General features: G+C 58.9%; 2 protein-coding genes across 3 annotated transcripts; both read left to right on the top strand.

The window, feature by feature from the left end:
* The first annotated feature begins 778 nt into the window (after window positions 1–778).
* DNAL4 (dynein axonemal light chain 4) lies at window positions 779–4696 on the top strand. 2 transcript variants are annotated; one of them, XM_027450792.3, is made up of 4 exons: window positions 779–917; window positions 1663–1865; window positions 2265–2348; window positions 3559–4696. In XM_027450792.3, exons 2-4 carry the CDS (start codon window positions 1794–1796, stop codon window positions 3721–3723), a joined length of 321 nt encoding a protein of 106 aa, XP_027306593.1. In that variant the 5' UTR covers window positions 779–917; window positions 1663–1793; the 3' UTR covers window positions 3724–4696. The 2 variants fall into 2 exon arrangements, with proteins under 2 accessions (XP_027306593.1, XP_027306601.1); XM_027450800.3 differs by having other exon boundaries at window positions 780–917; window positions 1660–1865.
* A 3051-nt stretch (window positions 4697–7747) lies between these two features.
* On the top strand, window positions 7748–12598 carry LOC113842652 (extracellular serine/threonine protein kinase FAM20C-like). The gene is made up of 10 exons (XM_027450784.3): window positions 7748–8380; window positions 9236–9411; window positions 9491–9569; window positions 9893–9985; window positions 10242–10357; window positions 10444–10624; window positions 10740–10849; window positions 11184–11265; window positions 11471–11530; window positions 11606–12598. Exons 1-10 carry the CDS (start codon window positions 7908–7910, stop codon window positions 11838–11840), a joined length of 1605 nt encoding a protein of 534 aa, XP_027306585.2. The 5' UTR covers window positions 7748–7907; the 3' UTR covers window positions 11841–12598.
* The last annotated feature ends 96 nt before the right edge of the window (window positions 12599–12694 follow it).

A 12694-nucleotide genomic window follows, 5' to 3' on the forward strand; every position in this document is an offset into this window, starting at 1 on the left:
CGGCCGCTGCTGCTTTTCCAGGAAACAGCCCCAGGCTCTGCTTGGATTTGTGGGGACACGGGTGAGCAGGGCAGCCGGACACCCTACAGCTGTAGGGGCGAGCCTGGAGATTGGGGTGCGGGGAGAGGAGAGCACCCAGCTCCTTCCTCGTCTGCTTTTTTCCATCTTAGAGAAAATCAGTCACTTTTTTTGGCAGATGGGGGTGAGGACATTTCAAACACACACCAGCCACGAGTCTGCCTGAACGTGAGCAGCCCCCATGAGCAGAAGGCGCCCTGATGGGAACCCAGGCATCGCACCCAGCAGCCCAGGACTACCAGCCTTTCCCCCGATGCTATCCAGAAGCTTGATTCTCCTCCACTCATTAATTTCAGACTAATTAGCCTGTGTTAATTTCCAACTAACAGCACCGCGGACCCCCAAGGTCTGCTTGCAGGACCTGAGCCCACCTCACCCCCAGCGCCATCTTCTCCCTCCCTCCCAGCAGCAGCAAGGCAAGGACACAGCAAGCTGTGTCTCCACACCCACATTCATCGCTGCTAATTAAAACACAAGGCGCTTATTTATTTATATACACAATTAGCTAATTAACACAAAAGACACTAATTTACACAAATATCTTTATTTCGAGCTCAGAACCGCTCCCCGCGGGGGCTTTAGGCCAACAAGACGTTGTCCCCTCCAGGCTCAGAGCCCGGCCCTCGCAGCCCACGAGGAGGCCTTAATGAGGGGGCCCTAATGAGCCTGCCCCAATTAACCCCCCCCCACCCCACCTCAGCACCCCGCGCCCACCCCTCAGCCAATAGGACGAGGCGGCCCCGCGTTCTCAGCCAATGAGCGGCGAGGAGGCGGGACTTCCGGCTGCGGTTGCTAAGACAGCCGGGGCACTTCCTTAGCAACCGCCGCGGGCCGCGCAGGTGAGGCCGCGACCGGGCCCAGGCCGCGCTCCCCCCCCGGCCCCTTCCCCGCCTCGGCCCCCATCTCCCGGGGCTGCGGGGCCTCGCTCTGTCCCCTTTCGGTGTCCCCAGGCTCGCCTCGGTGCGGGGAGCGGTGCAGGCCGCCGTGGGGGGGGTGTGGGGGGGGTTCGCTCCCTTCTTGCCCGGTGAAAGGGCTCTGAGGGGGCCCTGCGGTGCTGTGCCCGGGTAGGGGTCGGCTGCTGAGCGGGCACGCAGCAGTGACCCGTTATTTTACAATATCCAGCCCCCCAGCTTGGCAAACACTCGTGGAGCACCTGAATAACTGCCCCAAAACTTATCAGGGCATTTCTATATGCTGACACGCTGCTCCCCTTCCCAAATTTCGCTTACACCCTGCTCATGGTGTGGTTCCAAGCCCTTGCAGGCAGTAGTGTCCCCTTGGCGTTAAGCGGCAGCCACGAGGGCTGAGGGACTCATCGCTCGCTGGGAGCAGTGCCCCGGCTTGGCTCGTCCCTCGCGCGCTGTTGGTGCTTCTGGGAAGTGCCCTGCTGCTGAGGCCTCGTTTATGGAAAGTGTTACATTTTAAATGATTGTATTAATGCGCTGCGAGAAGGCTCTAAGTGCACAGCGTGTGGAAAGGTGCTGAAATACATTAAGTTACTGTGAAGGCAGGAGCTGCGTTCTCATAATGGTTTCATTAGCGTTGTCATTCAGAGCTCTCTTCCTGTCTTTTGTTTTTAAGCAGTGTCCTCTGGGCTCAGTTTTCCCCGCTGCTGGTCCACCCGTGTCCTCAGAGCTGCGTTCCTCCAGGTTGCCTGCGCTGCAGCACCTCGCTGAGCTCCCTCTGCCCCTTCCTGCGGTCCCTGGGGAAGGACCATGGCCGACACTGGGGAGGGGAAGAAGGAGGAAGCCGATTATAAGAGACTTCACAGCTTTCCACTGATTAGGGTAAGAAGAGGGGTGCATTGTGTGCCCACAGGTGTTGTAGATACAAAGTTCTGCCTTTGTTCTCACCAACCTTCTAGAGCAGGATTTCCAAAGCAGACTTTGGAAACTTTATCAAATGGGTTTAGCTGCTCCTTTAAGCTGTGCTTACTTATTGCTAGCCTTAATGTATGTAAAGAACGATTCTGCGTGGATAAGTTGCAAATAAGCCATCTATCATTCTCTGAAATGGTGGAAATGACAAGTTTCTGTTGCTGGTGGTGTTCTCCTGCTTGGATTAAACATCACAAGGAGCAGCTGCCTCAGCCCCAGCGATGGAATGGGCAACATACAGGCTGCTTGCTGTTGTCTGGTGTCTAGCTTTTATTGTTCTGCTTAATTGGGCTTGCTTGCTCGTTGCAGCACACGGACATGCCGGAAGAGATGCGCGTGGAGGCCATGGAGTTGTGCGTCACGGCGTGTGAGAAGTACGCCACCAACAACGAGGTAGTGGCCAAATCCCGCTCAGGACAGCCTGCAGTCCCCACAGCTTGGGGAATCTGCGGGATTGGGGCTGGGGCTGTAGGGCAGAGTGGAGCCAGACCCTGACAGCCTGTTGGTACAGCAACATTGCTCTGGTCCTGTTCTGAGGAAGGGCAGAAAGAGGCAGCTTGGCTAGATCTCAGATCTCAGATTTGGCTGCCTTTGTCAGCAGGACCTGTGATGGCACTTTGCTTTCATGCAGGAAGCAGAGATGAGTCACGTAGTGATGCTGCCTCACAACCCTTACCTTCCTCCTGATCCTGCCTTGCCTATGACGTGCTTCCACTCTGTTCCTAAGATGTTGCTGCCCTCAGGGCTTGTTCCAGAGCTCTGTGGGGAGGGTCCCTTCCCAAAATATGGGTCTGTTCTTCAGCATTGAGCAAAACTCTTCCCCCAGAGCAGGCAGGAGACTTATTTTGGGGGTGAGCAAATGCAGGCCTTTGAGCCTTTAGGTACAGTCTGCTTAGACTTCCCTCTCAGCTTTCATCCTCTTGAATGAAATTACTGAGAGCATGGAAATGTTCTAAAAACTAAACTAAAGACCATAATTTATGCATTCATCTTTCAGAAGATGAAGGAAAGCACACCGTGCTCCCCGGGCAGGGCACAGCCTGCTTGTTGCCAAAGGGGTTTTGTGCTGGGGCAAGGCAAAGCTACAGAGCAGGAGCCTCCTTCCGTCTCCTCCTGCCCGAGACACTGCACATCGCTGCAAAATCTTCCTCTCCCCTTTTCTAGACCGAGCAGGGTGTGATCTCAGAGAAGCAAGCCTTTTGAAAGTCAGCCTAGTTTCAGTGTTTTGGTAATTAGCTTGAAGAGAAAAAAAAAAAAAGAAAAAGAAAAAGGACTCCTGTAAAAATAGCCGCAGCTTAGTGACCTGAATCTCCTCTCGCGCTCACTGCACCCGGCGTAACTCTGCCACCATCTAAAAATGCCTCAGACTGTGCAAACAGGAGCTGAAGTGGCTGCTAGATGCAGTTCCTTAATTTCTCCAGGCTGCTGAGAGCACAGCGACCTGCTTTACCCCTCGGCATAGCCCTGGGGTGCTTCCAGTCCCCTCCCTGCAGCTGCTCTACCTGTTCCCTGTGGTTTGAGAGCTCTCTTAAAGGGAGGGGAAGCGCAGAAACTCACTGCTTGCTCTGCCTCACCCCCTGCTCTCCTTCTTCATGTCCCTCAGAGCGCTGCCAAGATGATCAAAGAGATGATGGACAAGAAGTTCGGCTCCTCCTGGCACGTGGTGATCGGGGAAGGCTTCGGCTTCGAGATCACGCACGAGGTGAAGAATCTGCTCTACATGTTCTTCGGCGGCAGCCTGGCGGTGTGCGTCTGGAAGTGCTCCTGACGTCCGGCCAGCTCCCAGACCCGCTGCGTACGAGAGATTTCTTCCTCCTCTTCGCATGTTTTGTGCGACCTGGAGGTGGGGCTTGATTTTTAATAGTTCAACCGTCGAGATTTTTTGGTCATAGCGCTGTAACAGTTCCATGGGGTCCGTAAAGCCGGTGCATATTGTGTAAGCTTGCCTCCCCTTCCTCGCTCGTGGGATTTCTCACCTGCCCGTGGCGGCTGAGCCCAGCAGGTGCTGGATATAGGTAATCTCATGACAGGCAGCAGCGCCGGGAGGGGGGGAAGCAAAAGAGAAAAGGTGCTATCGAGCCCTACATTTCCTCCTCCCACTTGTTCCACGTTGTCTCCTCTCCTCCCTGCCTTCCCCGCTCCGTATGGCGTGGCTCTGACCGCTGCCTCTCCCCCGACACCGGGGGAACGCCGCCTTCATCCTCCTCCCTTGCAAGATGACCCCACAGAAGGGGCTGTGTCAAGGGCGTGCCTCGGGGTTGCCCGTGGAGGTGCTGGCTGCGGGGAAGCGGGCTCGTTTCAGCCTCCCCAGCTCGATTTGGGAGGACAGCTGAGCTGGCTGGGCGTAGGAGGCCGCTCTGCAAGCTGCCCCCTCCTTTCTCACCCCCCGCGCGCTCAGACAGCGTTAAAACAGGCGGCTGACGATGCCTGGGGAGTGGGTGAGAACTCTCCGTACAGCTTGAATGGCTCCCTGGCAGTTCTCGGGGGTGTTGCGAGTGCTGTGTACTTGCAGCATCTTGTTTGGAGGCTGGCAGGGGAAGGAGGCTCCATGTGAGATAGCACTTGGTCATCAGAACCCTAGCGGCGTTTTGGACTGGCATTTTTAGCCCGTTTCATCTTTTAAAGCTGTCAGTGTTGGAGGACGAACGTAATGGGATGTTACGTATGTGGCTTATTTATATAAATCTGTGGAACTGTGTTTCTTGTTTTTTTTTTTTTTACAATAAAAATCTACCAAATTATCCTTTCCTGTGTTTGCTCTGAAGTAAAAATTCCAACGCGGAAGACAAAAAATAGTTCAGGAGGCGTGGAGGTAAGCGAGCAGCGCTGGAGCTGAGGCGAAGACCGGTGGCAGGTCCCTCACCCTGGTGGCTCCTAGGTACCAGAGAAACATTTTCACCCTCACTTTGAATTCCTCCCCCCAGCACAAGCCGCAGTGCTGAGGAAAGTTGCTGCTGACCCAAGTCCACCGCGATACCTTGGCACAGCACGGCACGGTGCCAGGGTTGTGGAGCGGTCTGGAAGACTCCGAATCCTTTCAGCTTCCTCTTGGTGTGGTTGCCCCGCTCTGTCTGGCTCCAGCTGGCTGCGTTTAAATGAAAGCAGCGCTGCTGTCTGGCGCTTCCTGCAGCTGGCAGGTGGAAGAGCTGGGCTTCTGTTCCAAGGCTTTCCACCTCCCCTGCCTTTTCTGTCTCTAGATCCAGAGGGAAAGGTAAAGCCGGGTCTTCAGAACGTGCTGGAGCACGATGGTACACTCAGATAGCCCCTTTAATTGCACTTCTTTCCCGCTAATGAATAATTAACTGCTGTGTGCGGGTGTGTGGTCATGGGCATCTCTGCAGGGTCGCGCTGACCTGCGGGGAGAGGCAGCCGCTTACCTCAGCGTGTAATTTTTGGCCTCCCGTTATCTGCGTGGCCCCCAGCTGCCCGCAGCTCGTGTCTCTGTGACCTGCACCCACCACGAGTGAACGTTGGCCAGTCCCCGGCCTCCTCGAAGCACGAGGGTAAGAGCTGGCCCACGAAAAGCGACCAGGAAGAAGCCAACCCCTCCTTCAGCTGGTCCGAATGCCTGTTGTAATGTGAAAACATCAAATTCAGCTGTGTGTGCGTCAAGGCCCCGAGCAAATATTCAGCAGGATCAGCTTTCCTGCCCGTCACAAGTCGAATCATGCTGTGCTGGCTCCTCTGCCTTAGAGGAAAAAAAAAAGCTTTCAGCCTCCTTTTGCTGCAGAACTGACGCTTTTGGGCATGCCTGATATCCACTGGGGAGTAAAGTTCATGGGTCGGAGGCAGCCCCTTGTTGTCCCATGTTTTCCCTCCGCCACTGATGCTTGGGAGCCTGCTGGGCCTGTTTGCTTTCCATTATAAAACTGGAATCTCTCACCGGAGGTTTTTACCTTAAAAAATATTTCAACAGAAAGCTGGGGAGCTTGGGATCAGGCATCTCGCTATTGTGTTCTCCTCTCCCTGCCATTTCTTGCCCGCCATTCAAAAGCCTCGAGGCTGAGTCAGAGGGAAAAGAGATGAAAAACTCGGGGTGAGGCATCGGTGCCAGCCACAGCGCCCCTTTCTATCCGACCGTCCCGGGAAGCCGGAGCGTGGCTGCGCGTCGTGACTTCATCCCTCCCCACCGAGGGGAGACGGGCAACCTCGTGTGCGGCTCCTCCTCCGTCCCGCAGGTGACTCGAGCCCGCTGCGAAGGGGTAAAGGAGCTGGGGAAAAAAAAATATGGAGGGGAAGAGGTGCAAATTCGATCGCTTCTCCATGAGGATGTCATGGCAACACGGCGCAGCGCCGGGCTGCCAGGCAGTCGGGGCAGGCTTTGAAGCTCCCCAGCTCTTCCCCGCTGCTGCAGGCTCGCGTTTGACTCGCTGAAAAATCTTTTGGTTAATATTTAATGCCGGCATTGAAGTGCTAAGGGTGGTGAGCGCCCCATCTATGCCCCTATTCCTCTGCTTTCCCATTCGGGGTGAAATTAGGGCTGGGGAGGGGGTTCGTGGGCTCCCCTAGTATGGTCAGAAGGACGCCTTCAACACATAGCGGGGAGAGAAGGCCGGGGGCTCTCCGGGCTGGCTCTAGGACATCGGAGGGACATTTCTGTCCCCCTGCCATGCTACGAGCCCAGTTTGGAGCTGCTGCTGGGGCACTGGGAGGACTGGGGGGGGTCTCCCTCTCCCTTTGCTCTCCCAGAGCTGGATAAAAGAACCCATGGCCCTGCTCCCAGAGCCAAGCCCAGCTTCTTTGAGGCGAGCGGTTCGCACATGGTTTTGCTTTCTGTTTTTTCTTTTTTTTTGTGGTAAGCAATGACCTAACGATCCTGTGTTCCAGCCGCAGCCCCTCCTCGGCGCCTTCTTTCCAAAAAAACGCGCACCCAGAGCGGATCCAGAAAGCTTCCTGGTGCAAGACGCCGCGTTCCCTTCCCCGAGCGAGCCATCTGCTCCCCTCCGCCCGGCTCCTTCTGCGCGCCTCGGAGCTCGCCAGCCCGGCGGGGAGCAGCTCTCCTCCCCTGCGCGCCCCGGCTGCCCTCGGCCATGCTGTTTTCTCACACGGCGGCGGCGAGGGGAAGGAAACGCGGGGCTGGTTTATCTGGGGCAGCTGGCGGTGTCAGCCGGAGGCGGTTTCCAAGCAACTGGCACACTGCGGGACACAGCAAGCCGGGGACACCGCGTTCCTGATGCCCGCGTGGGCCCGATGGGGCCGGGCAGCGCGAGCGAGAGGGTAGTGCGGGGCCGTGGCGCAGGAGGGGGGCTCCAGCCCGGCTCCCTGCCCGCTCCAGAGGCGCTCAGCGCAGCCCCGGTGCTGTACCCCTCCTGCCCAGCCCGTCCTTACACTGCCAGCCCAAATTTTCAGCGATGCTGCTCCTCAAATCCTGGTTATTTTACCCAGCTGCTGGTTTTTTTTTTTTTTGAAAGGTTGCACTCAAACATCCGTGGATGGATGGGGAGGGGGGAAAGTTGCCCAGCCTGAGCAGTGGGAGCAAAACTGATTTATGAGCGTGGACGTAAATCGTAGGAACCTCACAGATGGGATGAAGGGGCAGAAGCAAGGTTAGCTGGGCAGGTGGGAGCCCAGAGGGGTGGGATGTGCAGGCGACCTGTTTTTGTTTTTTTATTTTTTATTTTTTTTCCCCATGTGTGATTTATCTGTGGCCATCTCTGTCCCCGAGCCACCTGCAGCTATCGATTTGGAACTTGCCCCGTTCACGCTAACCTTGGCACCGGCAGCTCGTCCCTTATCAGCGCCGATAAACCCCGCTGCAGCCTCCTAGCCCCCAGCCTGTCCCCCAGGCCGCGTCACCCCACCGGGCTCTTCCCGTGGCTCTGCACCAGCTGCTTTTTGCTGCGATGCTCTAGACCCAGGACCCCAAATCTCTAATTTCTGCTTGGGGTCGAGACGGAGCCGTGGATGCTCTGAGTCCCTGCTCACCCCGCGTGGGTGCCCAGGCCCAGCAGGATGCGGCGCCGGCTGCAGACGCTTGTCCAAAGGAAATTTAAAATCCTCCTCCTCTTCCTCCTGCTCTCGGCCCTCCTGCTGCACCTGGCGATGGATTTAGCTCTCCCCACGGCTCGCAGGCTCTGGAGCTCTGGTGGGAAAGCACCGAAAGGTTCGGGTGCCATGGCGGGCAGCCCCTTGCTGGCCGGCCCCAAAAAGCTGAGCCTGCGGATCCTCCAGGACTTCAGCGGCAGCAACGGCTCCGTGGAGAGAAGCTCCCACCCGCAGGGAGCGGGGCCAAAAATAAAGGACCCAGGGGTCCAGCAGCAGCGTGGGGATGTGAATCGGGCACGGACCAAGGGGTCCAAGCTGGCTGCGCTGTTTGAGCATCCCCTCTACAACATCCCGCTGCCGGAGGTGACGGACAAGGACAAGCTGTTCGTCGTCAACCCCATGGAGAAGTTCAGCCTGCAAAGCAGCGGGAGCGACGAATGGTGAGGAGCAGGATGGTTTTTTTTTGGGGATACCTGGCAGTGTTTGAGGTGGGGACCAAACAGGTCATTTCCCTGTTGAAGCAGCATCCCACCCCGCACAGCCCCAGCGCCGAGCGAGCTGCTCCTGTGCCTCGGCTCCTGTCTCAGCCCCGAGTTTCCAGGCTGCTACCCCGGGGAGCTGCAGGGAGCCTGCCCGCCCGTGTAGCACACGGCGAAGTCAAAGGAGAGGCTTGAATTATTCATAGTATTATGTAGAATATCTTCTGGGTCATCTCCTCACCTCCTTGCCTTCCCCAGCGCGCAGCCTTTGGCCTGTCCCTGTGCCCAAGGAACTCCCCGCTCCACATTTCCAGCTGGTTTTATCCCCCCTCTCTCACCTGCCCGATGCTGGAAACGCAAAATCCCCAAATGTAGGTTAGCTGTCGTCACGAGACCGCAGCCACCCTGTGTTTCACAGGGCGCTCGCTGACCTCCTTCGGCTCCGCCGTGCGGTGATCTCACCGCTGCCGGGCGCCTATTTTTGGCCCCGCGCCACTAACCCCCTAATTAGGTGGGAAGATATTAAAAGAGTCACCGTCAGCAGGACGTAGCACACCTTCCAAAGGCGGTGGCTGCTGGAAATGAGGGAGAACAGGGGCTGGTCTGAGCGCTGTTGTCCACAACCCGCTGTTTGCTCCATCCCTGAGGACCCACCACCTCGCCCACCGCTACTGGTGGGAGGTGGGCCTGGCTTGTTTTGCCTCCAGCCCACATTTTCCCAGAGAGACGCGTGGATTTGGGTCCCCAGGGAAGGTGCAAAAGTCCCGACTAAACGCTGTCCTTGTTGTTGGGGTGGTGGTGGCTGTCGGGCTGCAGGGTCAGCAGCAGTAAAGCCGAGGCGATCCTCCCGACAGGGAAGACGGCCTACGACACCTACCCCGCCTGGCTCAAATTCCACGTCGGCATCAACCGCTACGAGCTGTACCCCCGCCGGGACCCCCTGATGCCCACCCTCCTCCGTGACCTGGCCACCATGAGGATCGTCAGCTCGGGTACCCTACCCCTACCCACACCCCTGTCCCTCCACCCCATGCCTGTTGTCCCCCCTCATCCTCGTCTGCCCCCTTCCAGTGCAGAAGTCCGGTGGCACCCAGCTGAAGCTCATCATGACCTTCCCGAATTACGGGCAGGCCCTCTTCAAGCCCATGAAGTGAGTAGAGCCGTGCTCCGGGCCCCAAAACTGGGTGGCCCCCTTCTCCTCGCCTTCCCCGGCGCGGCCGGCGGCGGGCTGGGCGCAGCTCGTGATGGGGTAGTGACCTCCAGTGGTGGGAAGGAGAAGAAGATGGTCCATGAGGACCATTTTCCAGCCCGTGTCCCGGTGGGATTTGGGGCCTCAGCACCCAGCAGGACACATCTGGAAGAAGAAGTTCTTCCTGGCCACGTCTGTGGTGGCACCGGGGACGCTCTAACGGGGCCAAGCAGGAGGTGACCCCATCCTTGGCCATCATCCCCAATCCTACCCGCTCCTCGCAGGCAGAGCCGGGACCAGGAGACCCCCATGGACTTCTTCTACTTCTCGGACTTTGAGCGACACAACGCGGAGATCGCAGCCTTTCACCTGGACAGGTGGGTCTTCGTGCTGCTCTGTGCCCAAAAAATGGTGTCTGTGTGGATTTTGGGGTGAGAAACCTGGCTTTAGAGGTTCCTTTGGGGGTCTGCAACCTCCAAGCACACTTGGGATCCAACTGTGGGAGCAGCTCCTTGAGCCACGTCTTCACCCCTGTGCCATATGTGGTGAGGGACACCTGTACCTCTTGGAGTAACTCGGTGTGAGAAAACAGGCTCAGTCGACAAGAAATTGTGCAGAGTCCTGCATTTTTAGGATCCTGGATTTTCGGCGAATCCCTCCGGTGTCTGGCCGCCTGGTGAACATAACGAAGGAGATCCGGGACATCACAACCGACAAGAAGCTGGCCAAGACTTTCTTCATCTCCCCAGGTGAGCCCCGTCCTCGGGGCTTCGTGCACGTCTGGTCCGCGTCTGGCCCCGCTCCCCGTCACCCTTTGCTTTGTCCCCCACGCCAGCGGGCAACGTCTGCTTCTACGGGGAGTGCTCCTACTACTGCTCCACCGAGCACGCGCTGTGTGGCAAACCCGACCAGCTGGAGGGCTCCGTGGCCGCCCTGCTGCCCGACAAAACCCTGGCCAAACGCCGCTCCTGGCGCAGCCCCTGGCGCCGCTCCTACCACAAGAGCAAGAAGGCCGAGTGAGCCGGGACGGGGACACGCGTGGGGGATCTGTGGGGTGTGGGATGGGGAAGGGGCTGCTTGGGTTGCCCCGTGGTGGTCGTCACGGCCCCGTCACCTGTGCGTTGCCCGCAGGTGGGAGCTGAACCCGAACTACTGCGCCCAGGTGCGCCAGACGCCGCCCTACGACAAGGGCCGTCGCCTGCTGGACCTCATCGACATGACGGTGCTCGACTTCCTCATGGGTGAGCCGCTCCCCGCGGGGGCACGAGGGGAAAACCCCCCGTCACGGCCTGCTCATCGCCAGCTGGGCGGGCAGTGCCCCGTGCAAGCCGCTTCCTCCCACTTTTCCCCCTCAATTTTCCAGCAGCTGATGGGAAGGCCGTGGTCAGACTGGCTTAGCACAATGAGGGTGCTCTCCCTCCCTGTTCCCATATCCCAAATTTGGGACCAGAGAACCGCTGCGTGCGTGGGTGAGGCTGCCCAGCCCATCCCAGCACCCAGCTCCCGTCCCCGAGGACCCCGTGTGAATCCCTGCTGCTCTCACCCTCTCCTCACCCCTTCCCCTCCCTGCTGCAGGCAACATGGACCGGCACCACTACGAGACCTTCGAGAAATTCGGGAACGACACCTTCCTGCTTCACCTGGACAATGGCCGCGGGTAAAGGCGGAGAGGGGGCCCGGCCACCCCAAAGGAGGGGACACAGCAGGGGCAGAGGGATGCTGAGGGTTTTAGATGATTGCAGCCCAAAACGTCAGCCACTGTTGGGGTGTTTTGGGGCACACTGGGGTGTTTTAGGGCACACTGGGCTGTGTTGGGGCACACTGTGCGTGCCCCAATGCCATCCCAATGGGTTTCTCCCCAGCTTCGGCAAGCACTCGCACGACGAGATGTCCATCCTGGCCCCGCTCCAGCAGTGCTGCAGGTGAGCCGCCCCCACCGCCTTTCCTTTTTGGGGGAAAAAAAACACCCTTCCTGACACCGAGCCCTCTTTCCTCAGCATCAAGAAGTCGACCTACCTGCGGCTGCAGCTGCTGGCCACCCGGCCCTACCTCCTGAGCGAGCTGCTGCGGGAGGCGCTGGCCGCCGACCCCCTGGCTCCCATCCTGACCGAACCCCACCTGCGGGCGCTGGACCGGCGCCTGGGCAAGGTGCTGGAGGCCGTGGGACGCTGCCTGGCCCGGGCAGCCCGGCCTGGGGAGGTGCTGGTGGATGATGTGGGGCCGTGGGTGTGATATGGGGTCGGACGGATGGGGTTCGGCACCCTGCGGGCGCAGGGAGTGTGGCGTTGGGGTTTGGCGGCCCCGTACACCATATAGTGGATGGGGTTGTTTGGGGTGATGCGGTGGGGCAGACTGGGAGGATCGCAGGGACGGGTGGCTTATTTAAATAAAAAGGTTGGCCTAGTGGAGAAAACATTTGGGATCCTGGCCACCGGGGCTGTTTTTCCAGTCCTGGACTACCTCTGCGTGCCGGGACGCGTCGGACGGGCCCTGCAAACCCTTTTAGGAAGAGCGGGGATTTTTTCCAGCCTTTCCCCAGCCTGCGGCAAGCTCCTCCAGAGCTCCCCGTTTCAATGGGGCCGTCTGCAAGCCCCGTGGCACGGCGCCGGCCTCCCCCAGCGGGGTCCCTGCGTGCTGGCGTGGGGAAACCGAGGCACGGGCTCCCCAAATCCCTGCCTCTTCCCGGAGCCGCCCGCCTCTTCCCACTCGCCTCGACTTACCCAACTCGCGCCGCTCTGCCCCCGGATTTCCCACACCCACCCGAAAATCCCCGTGGCGGCCCCAACGTCGCCCGCAGAGGTGGCTCCGGCAGGGGACAGCTTCACCCCGGGGCCCGGCACCCTATTTAGCGTCCGGCTTATCCCCTAAGCCTCGCTGGGGGGTTAATCTGGGGGTATTTGCGTCAGCTGGAGGCAGGTGCTATGGGATGGGGGCGTTGGTGGTGGCGGGGAGCCGGCCCCAGGGGCGTGGGGTGGCGAGGGGGACACGGGGATACGGGGTATGGGGTGGGGATATATGGCCATGGGTGGGGGAGCCAGGGGAAGGGGGGAAAAATAGGGGGAGGCTGGGAAATGGTGTGGGATTAG

Source organism: Anas platyrhynchos, chromosome 1 (genome assembly GCF_047663525.1).
Source record: "Anas platyrhynchos isolate ZD024472 breed Pekin duck chromosome 1, IASCAAS_PekinDuck_T2T, whole genome shotgun sequence".
Classification (NCBI taxonomy): Eukaryota; Metazoa; Chordata; class Aves; order Anseriformes; family Anatidae; genus Anas; species Anas platyrhynchos.